At 36.7% G+C, this 9,212-nt stretch overlaps 1 protein-coding gene across 1 annotated transcript in view; it reads left to right on the top strand.

Moving 5' to 3' along the window:
• The first annotated feature begins 1,551 nt into the window (after positions 1–1,551).
• Positions 1,552–9,212, top strand: part of LOC147392491 (auxin response factor 6-like) — an 11,909-nt gene continuing 4,248 nt past the window's right edge. Inside the window, 10 exon segments of the mRNA XM_086458250.1 lie at positions 1,552–2,464; positions 2,748–2,860; positions 3,677–3,775; positions 3,861–3,917; positions 4,002–4,157; positions 4,302–4,386; positions 7,456–7,546; positions 8,000–8,164; positions 8,255–8,377; positions 9,061–9,136. Coding sequence (XP_086314376.1) covers positions 2,422–2,464; positions 2,748–2,860; positions 3,677–3,775; positions 3,861–3,917; positions 4,002–4,157; positions 4,302–4,386; positions 7,456–7,546; positions 8,000–8,164; positions 8,255–8,377; positions 9,061–9,136 — 1,008 coding nt within the window. The 5' untranslated portion in view covers positions 1,552–2,421.

The following is a 9,212-nucleotide window of genomic DNA, read 5'->3' as shown; positions in this document are numbered from 1 at the left end:
TATAATTTTGAACAAAATTGAATTTTCTACAAAGTTTTAAGGCTGGGTTAAGAAAATGATGGATTCAAGATAAAGGTTGAATAAATCAATAAAATTATATTTAAAAGATCGAAGACTTGAAAATGACTGATTATAGACGGTTAGAGGTTGAAACCACGAGCATTTAAGTTGTTTACTTTAATATGTATGAGAAGATCAGTTGATGTTAGCTTGCATTGACCATCTCATTGACTTGTTAAGAAACCAAGTTTAGTTTCTTTTTTCCCCGCTAAGCAATCAATAGGGTTGATGGTTAATAGGGTGAAGGTGGGCTCAACGGGATTTGAACCTAAGTCATGGGATCAACTCTCCTCAACCCTTTACCACTGGGTTAAGTGTCACCTTTCATCCAATCCAAAAACTAAGTTGATTCATCTGAAATTTGTAGAACTCAATTGTAATTTTGAAAATTCAATCAACAATAATAAAAAAAGGAAAATGATATAGATATATATTTTTGTGATTATTATACACATACTTTTCAAGAAAACTTTCATTATCACATCAACTTTTTTCTTATTTATTAAGGTTTGTAATCTAAATTTCCTCAAATCCTTACGATAAATTATCACAATTGATCCAATGTAATATACATTAAAAAAAATTCTATAGAAGAAGTTGAAGTTGAAGTTCATAGAATACTTAATTATTAGCTACTTTTCGAAGTGCAACTAAAATCTGACTTAAAGTTACTTTCTTTCTCTAAATTGACGTGTTACTTATTCTTTTCCAAATGATTCGGAGCCCTTTAAATGAGTTAAAATTTTAATTGTTCCCGTAATTTGATAGATTTCGTAATTGATTCCCCCTTCCAATTTTAATAATTTTAGTGGGCTCGAGAGATTCATAACTGAAGATTTGATAGAAATAAAATAAGTATAAGAGGCGCCACTATGTTGAAGACTGGTAGTAAGTAGTGTATAAAAGCATGGGAGGGAAACGAGATTGGAAGGAGATTTGATTTACCTGGGACGTCTTGTTTATTTGTCTTCTAACTATCGGTCAAAGGTGAAAGACTTAAGGTACAATTTACAATTTATTTTATAATTATATATATATATAGAGAGAGAGAGAGAGAGAGAGAGAGAGAAGTGGCGGGTAAGAGAAAAAACCAAAATATTACAAAACAAACATAACACGTGTAATGGCCCCCTTCACCGTTATCCCGTTGTAACTATCCGTTTCAACGTCTTATCTTACACAATAATTATAAAAGCTTGAGGGTAGACCCGTAAATAAGAAAATATCCGAGGTTGAATCAATAGTTCCTTCAATGGACATGGAAAAATTAAAAGCGAACATATAAATAAATAAAAATAATCCTTATCCCTCTTATTACTATTTTTTATTTTAATAAAAGCGATGGATTGGTACGAGTGTCTAGTAAGAGTCAATATATATAATTAAATTAAAAATAATATTTTATTTCTCTCTCATTTATAAAACCTAACACTTTTCTCTCTCTCTATCTCTATCTCTATCTCTATCTCTACTCTCTACTCTCTAGAGAGAGATATAAAAGCCAGTTAAAAATAATGGCGGTTGTCTTGATTGAGGGTAAAGCAGGCAAGCACAAGCACAGCACAGCAGCAGCTACCTTACTCTCAGCTCAGCTTAAAAAGGGTAATTTCAGCTCTGGATATCCTTCAAATGCTCTGTAAATTTGCTCATTCTCCTCTGAAATCAATCCCTAATGCTCAATTCCTCCTATAATGCTCGTTTCGAGACGATTATCAACGAATTTGGAGCTCTTTCGATTACTCGGTGGTGGGGATCTTGGGTATCTAGGGTTTAAGATGAAGTAATTCGTGTTACGAAGATCAAGTGTAGGGTTTTCTTAGCTTTCTGTCTCTCTTTTTTTTTCTTCTTTCTCTCTGCTAAATGAGATGTTTTCCTGGCGGAATCGTCAGTAGAAGCTATTAGCTGAGATCTGGAGAATTCTTGCTTCTTTGTAGCTTTTGATTCTGATTTCAGTTGGTTTTCGTTAGCCTTGTGTTGAAATGCGTGTTTTTTTCCCCGAGTATGTTGATGTGTTTTTTGGAACCCTAGGAGTATAAAGTAAAGAACTGAAATGTGTAGGTGCTTTGGTTTGAGATTGGAATCTTAGGGCTTTGTTGAAGAAGATCTGGAACTAACTGATGAAGCGGAGAACGGTCGTCTCTTTTGGCGGAACTGGTTTTGGATGAAACTCTGCGGATGCACTACTTATTACCAAAAAATTCCGACTTTCTTTGGGATTTGAAGTTAAAAGAGAGGGCAAATTGAAGTTGTGATAATTATTGGTACGAAGGAAGTGGATGAGGTCTCTTCTTGCTTATATTCATTCAGATTAGCAGTAATCTTTGTGCGAAGTTCTCATTCAATCAATCTGCAACAAAAAAAATGAGGCTTTCTACGTCTGGTTTCACTCATCAGACTCAGGAAGGTGAGCTTACACTTGCATTCCCCCAAGATTTGGTCTTTTTTTTTTTTTTTTTTAAACCTTTAATTGACGAGAACTTTCTACTCTAGGCACTTTTCCCCCTCAGATTATAATGATATCTCAGGTCCTCCTTACCTTATTATGTATAATTAATTCTTTAGTTAAATTGCATGCAATATTTCCTAGTTTAAGCTATGTTGTTAATAAATTCTTACAACCAACCAACCCAACCATTGTGGTGTGTTTCTTAATTCAAGTTTAAGTTGTTTTGGTAAAATGTTTTCAGGGGAGAAGAGATGTCCAAATTCTGAGCTGTGGCATGCATGTGCTGGTCCTCTTGTTTCTCTACCTGCTGTTGGAAGCCGTGTAGTTTACTTTCCCCAGGGTCACAGTGAGCAGGTTAGTAAACAACATTTATATCCCAATACATCATCCTAGCTACTTTGACATCATGAGATTGTAGAATAACAACCATACCATTGGTCGTATGGAATGTGAACCCCTTAATTTAATGTTTGCCATCTTAACATATATCTCTTAAAGTATTTGCTCGAAATCTTGTTGCCAATTTTATTCCCATCTTGCTTCTGGTGCCAGCTTATGCTAGAATGCTGCAAGATTAGTATTTGGGTTTGGGTGTAGATAATCTAATCAAGGGTGTTTTTGTTTTAGAATTCTATGAAAAGTCGATATTGTCATCTTCTGAGATGTGGTTCGGGCATGTGGAAAGAAGACTAATTACGCCATCAATGGGAAGCAACACTTCGGTTCAAGTGAAATGATCTAAATGGGGAAGAAGGGGAAAAATTATGTTGGACGGAAGTAGTAGGAAAAGGAACATGCCTTGAATGAAGATGTAGTTTATGATTAAATGACACTGATCCTACTAATTGGAATAAGGTGTAGACTATGATGTTTAAAGGGATTTTTCAATGGTTTCAAATATTCTTAAATGACATTTCCTTTGCTGTTCTGAATTGTGATCTATAGCCTGTCAAGAACCACTCTCTTTCCAATGTTATTTCTTACTTTAACTTACATGTACTGTACATTAATTAGTTATTTACTTCCATGTTGGTCTTGTGTGTATATTGTTGTACATCAAGCAATTCAAGCCGGTGTCGTGGAAATTCCTTTTGGAGTCACATGAAGTTTACTTAATCTACAGTGTTACTATGTTATCACAATTAAGATTTCTCAATGTTTCCTGTTCAGGTAGCTGCGTCAACCAACAAGGAAGTTGATGCTCATATACCTAATTACCCAAGTTTACCTCCACAACTGATCTGTCTGCTTCACAATGTGACTATGAATGTAAGGTTTATTCTGTTTAGTTATCAGCATGGTTCAAGAAAATGTGGTTGCTCCCTAAAACCCTCATAAATATGTCTAATTTCAGGCAGACATTGAGACGGATGAAGTGTATGCGCAAATGACCTTGCAACCATTAAGTCCGGTAGTCTGATGCTTTACCTTGATTGCAATTATTGGTTGTTGGTTGTATGATTTCCATTCCCACCTAACATGAAATTTTCTGTAGCAAGAGCAAAAGGATGCTTACCTACCTGCCGAGTTGGGTACCCCCAGCAAACAGCCAACCAATTATTTCTGTAAAACATTAACTGCAAGTGACACTAGCACTCATGGAGGGTTCTCTGTGCCTCGACGGGCAGCTGAAAAAGTCTTCCCTCCGTTGGTATGTCGCTTTTTCTTATATACCCGTAACTTCACCCTCCATTTCTGGTTCTTCACAATTGACACTATCATATTTCCTCCAAGATGTCTTGTGTGGTATGACCTCATACCTTGATTTTTTTGTTTATTTATTTTTCTGTTTCAGGACTTCTCCCAGCAGCCTCCTGCTCAAGAGTTGATTGCAAGGGATCTTCATGACAATGAATGGAAATTCAGGCATATTTTCCGTGGTAAGTTTCTGACAAGTACCATTTTACATAATGCGTCTTATATCTATGACTTTCTACATATTATTATTATTATTATTATTTTTTTTTCGGGGGGGGGGGGGGGTTCTCTAACTCATATTACTATGTGGTTTCATAATTTTGTTCGTTACGAGGTGGATACTTGATCTCAAAGTTATGTGCTCCCTCTCTCCCTCTCCCTCTCCAATTTGCTAGTTCTAGTTTGAGGGTTGTAAAGTGACCATTAACTCCCTGTAGGTTAACTAAAATAATTTAGAAGTGCCAACTTGGCTAAGTTTGTAAGACTTGTTGAGTGTTGTTCCCATGTCCTAGGTCCAAACCCCCTGTAATCACTAACCCTTTACTTGTCAAAGAAAAAAAAACTCCCCTTAGGTTTAAAACCAACTTAAAGACTCTCATATGAGAATGAACTTGACACTTTGTTTGGGTTGAGAGAAGTGGAGAGAAGAGAAACCCATGAAGAGAAGAGAAGAGAAGAAAAGAGAAACTTAGTTTCTCTCCACCATGTTTGGATTGACCAGAGAGAAATTGGGACAACTTTGGAATTTTAAAATGTCTTAAAAGAGATCTAGGGGCAGGGTTGGAATTATAAAATATTTTAAAAGGGTTTTTCTCCAAATCTCTCCACTTTGGGAGAGAGAGAACTCACTGTTTTTTCTCTTCTCATCAATTCTTTTCTCTTCTTTCCCCACTTAACAATCCAAACAAGAGAAAAGGAGAGAAACCCAATTATTTTCTTTTCTCTTCTTTCCATTTCTCTCAATCCAAGCACATTGTGAATGTAGTAGTTGTATGCTAGCGGGAGGAATTATTTTTTCCAATTCAATTAACAAAAGATATGGCTCAAGATAGAGTTGAATGGAAAAAAAAAATTATGGTTCAGGTTGCTGACTCTAATATTTTGGATAAGGTATACATGGTGACTGTGAATTTAGATAGCAAAAGGAGTGAGTTCATACTTTTAGCGACAAGATTACTTATAATATTGGTTCTTGAATGGATATTCAATCATAGTCAAATGGTAGTTTGTTTTGAACAAAACTCTTGACTTGAATAATTTAAAGAGCAAAAAAAGATGTTACCACTTCAATTCAAGTTTATTCACTTTTATTTGTCTGTAAACCCGGTCTATGATGTTGAGTATTGTGATATCTGCCTCCACTCTTGGGTGTCACGTGCTCACATGTTGTGCTCTATTTCAACCCGTGACCCTCTTATATTCATAGTTGCGTCTTCCTCCTTCGAATTGGTCTTTTGGGGTAAATGGTTGTCAACATGGTATCTGAGCGCTAGGTTTGTATAGGTCATGGGTTCGAGTCTCCTCGAAGGAATTTTCCACCTTTATGGGTGAAGGGGAGTGTTGAGTGTTGTGATATCTACCTTTGCTCTTGGATGTCACGTGCTCACGTGCTCTTGGATGTCATGGGTGAAGGGGAGTGTTGAGTGTTGTAATAATATTCATAGTTGCGCCTTCTTCCATCAGATCGGTCTTTTGGGGTAAATGGTTGTCAACATACGGGAACCTAATAATTTGCATTTATTAAAAGCAAATATTATTACAAATTCATTAATCACATTTTTATCCATTATTTTCCCAAGCTATTGGTCCCATTTTATTTGTCTTTTCGGTATTAATTGTATCTTTCCCATTCAGTCTTATTTATTCTCCAAAGTTGGTAGGCCACAATATTTGGCTTTAGAATAAGAATTTTGTGGAGTATGATCCCTTTGGGTTTTCTTGGGGTCTTTGGAAGGATAGGATTGGGATAATTTTTGATGGGAAGGAAAATAAACAACTAGTTTGAGACTCCTAAGTGATTTGTTTGGGATTTAAAAGACAGGCCTTCATGATTCTGATGGACCTAATTCGTTGAAATTCCAAGACCCTCCCAGCCCAACTGTAGATACTCTAGGATCCTTTTGCAAACATGCTCCCATTTTGAGTCAAGATATAGATAAATAGACACATTTCATTATTGATAATGTAGCGCTCTTTTTTTAGGTGCTAACTTTTCAATGATCTCTCTCTTTTTAATGACCATTTTACTATGTTTCTCCATGTCCTTAATACATTTTATACTTACCAACAAAATGTTGGGCTATATTTTGGACTGCTTTCCAGTTGAGTTTACATTTTATCTGTAGTTGGTTTCTGTATTTTGCTGAATTTGGTCAAACCTTCCTCATTTTTTAATAGTTCATAAACGATGGACATGCTTCAAGAAAAATTACTAGAGAGTTGCTTGGTGTGTCCTCAATAATGTCACCATCAAGTCCAGTTGTTTGGGGTGCCACTTGACTCATCAGGTTTTCATGCTTTCCCAAGTGATATACCGCTAAATGAAGGTACCAACTCGGTAAGCTAGAAAAGTCGAGCAAGTGAAGTCATTGAGTGATAATACTAGGGGCTTGGGTTCAAAACCATTCTTAATCCACTTCCCCACAAAAATAAATGTTACATGTAGCCCACTGGATTCGATTTGGGCTTTGAAGTCTTTAAGCCATATTTATAGCATTTTCAGCCACTAACATGAGTGTTTCTTTAAGGCTTGTTTGTATGTTGTCATGTATCCAGAATCTGATTATGACACAAATCCCACGCAAAGATCTACAGGTAACATGAGTGTCAAGAGGAATAAAACGAAAAACAAATGCCTTCAGGCAAAGGAGGAAGTTAGTTGGTCATACAAATTTGAATCCCTTCAAACTCAGTCATTCATCAAGGAATCCTTAAATTCATCACCCTCAGTAGCAACATGATAGAAAGAAGTAACCAGTGTCCTTCCTCTACTAATGCCATGAAGATTGTCCACTTTAATGGGTATAACCCTTTTAGTACTTGCTTATCTAATGAAGTCGGAGTGTTTGGTATCCCTCTTTTGTCTGCCGTGATCTTAGTATGTATATATTTTTTTTCCAGGGAAAGTGAGTTACATGTTATCTACTATGTACTGGAAATGAGTGCTAACTTATGTAACCCAACAAGTTGGCCAGTTTCTAAGGGAGAAAGCTAAGGTTTTTTAATTTTTAATAATTTCATTCCTAATGCAGGTCAACCAAAGAGGCATCTTCTTACGACAGGTTGGAGCGTTTTCGTAAGTGCAAAGAGACTTGTTGCTGGTGATTCAGTCCTTTTTATCTGGTAGGCACGTCCAAAATCCTAACCCCCTTATTTTCCTTAGTTATATTTTCTTTTATATATTTAGTCTTCCAAAGGAAAACTTGCACCAGGACAAAGTGTTGGGTAAGAATGACCTACCTGTACTGCATGTGGCACATATGCATGGAGGTTGGGCTGCTGTTCAGTTGGTTTCACAGAATATTTAGTGTATAGTCCCCCCAAAAATGAGTCAGATAGCCAGGAACACTTCTATGGGGTGATTTTTGTGCTAGATCTTCTTGTTGGACCCGTCAAATGGTGGCTTTCCCTCTTCCTTGCATTATGCATATGTGCCATGTGTAGGCACGGTCCGGGAAGGAAGTTTCTACCAATCTTCCCATCTTGACCCCCTCTTAACTTATCAGTTATGCTGAAATCAACTCTTGTGATGTAGTTTTCATTGTTCACTCTGAAAGTTTGTTTGCTTGCTTTCAGGAATGAAAAAAATCAGTTACTCCTGGGAATCCGGCGTGCTAATAGACCACAAACTGTGATGCCTTCGTCAGTTTTATCAAGTGACAGCATGCACATAGGGCTCCTAGCTGCTGCGGCTCATGCAGCTGCAACAAATAGTCGATTCACTATATTTTATAATCCAAGGTAGAGTTTATGCGCAATTGAGAAAAAATTTTAAACTAAAATTATTTCTGGTTAGTTTTCTTTTGTTTTTAATTATTTTATTTCTTTCAGGGCCAGTCCATCAGAATTCGTCATACCTCTAGCCAAGTATGCAAAAGCAGTCTATCACACCCGTGTTTCTGTTGGCATGCGCTTCCGGATGCTGTTTGAAACGGAAGAGTCGAGTGTTCGTCGGTATGCCTCTCACCTTAATTAATGTTTATATGCTTCTATGATAAATTTTTTTTTTTGCATCAGAAACTTTTAGGTAACCATCCTATAAAGTTAAGGCCGACACAGCATTCAATGCGAAGGGGGGAGGGGGGTTTTGGGTGTAGAACCAGCTCTTTGATGGCCCCCACCTTTGATATCTCCTAGGGTAAAATCAATCTGATTCGATGTTTCCAACCATTTGATCTGTCAGTTTATTTTAGGTAGTCAGGAAAAATGATGCAAACCATCTATGTACAAAATGTGGCCTTGCTTTTGTTATCATCTGATTATTTTTTATGTAAGTGGGCGATTTTTTACAAAGTAAGAAATTAAGGAGCTTAGTGATTTCTAAGGAGTGCCAAATATTACCTGTCCAATGTATAAATAGGTAACCATCCTGGACTGGGAGCTCTTCTCTTGTTAGAGCATTTACTTGTTTTTACAATTGAATGTGGGTTCCATCCTTCCTGTTTGTGCTTCATGTGCATGACTACTCTGTTGACAGCCATAGTTAGAGTTGATAAGGCACCAGGCAGGGTCAGATATCCTTTTTCTGTCCATCCTCATCTGATTCATTCATGAATTATTTTCTTATTGACAATCATATCCAAACGTTTTCTATATAAGTATAAGCTTCCTCCTTATGCGGTTATGTTTGTGTCCAGGTACATGGGCACAATTACTGGCATCAGTGACTTCGATCCTGTTCGTTGGCCGAACTCACATTGGCGCTCTGTGAAGGTCTGTTGTGTGCATTCAGTGATTTCTATGATAACAGTTTCTACAATAGTGTTTCATTTTCTGTTGAGGTTTTGGT

Source organism: Akebia trifoliata, chromosome 11 (genome assembly GCF_017979445.1).
Source record: "Akebia trifoliata isolate Shusen 1 chromosome 11, ASM1797944v1, whole genome shotgun sequence".
Lineage (NCBI taxonomy): Eukaryota > Viridiplantae > Streptophyta > Magnoliopsida > Ranunculales > Lardizabalaceae > Akebia > Akebia trifoliata.
This window is presented reverse-complemented; position numbering and strand designations above follow the sequence as displayed.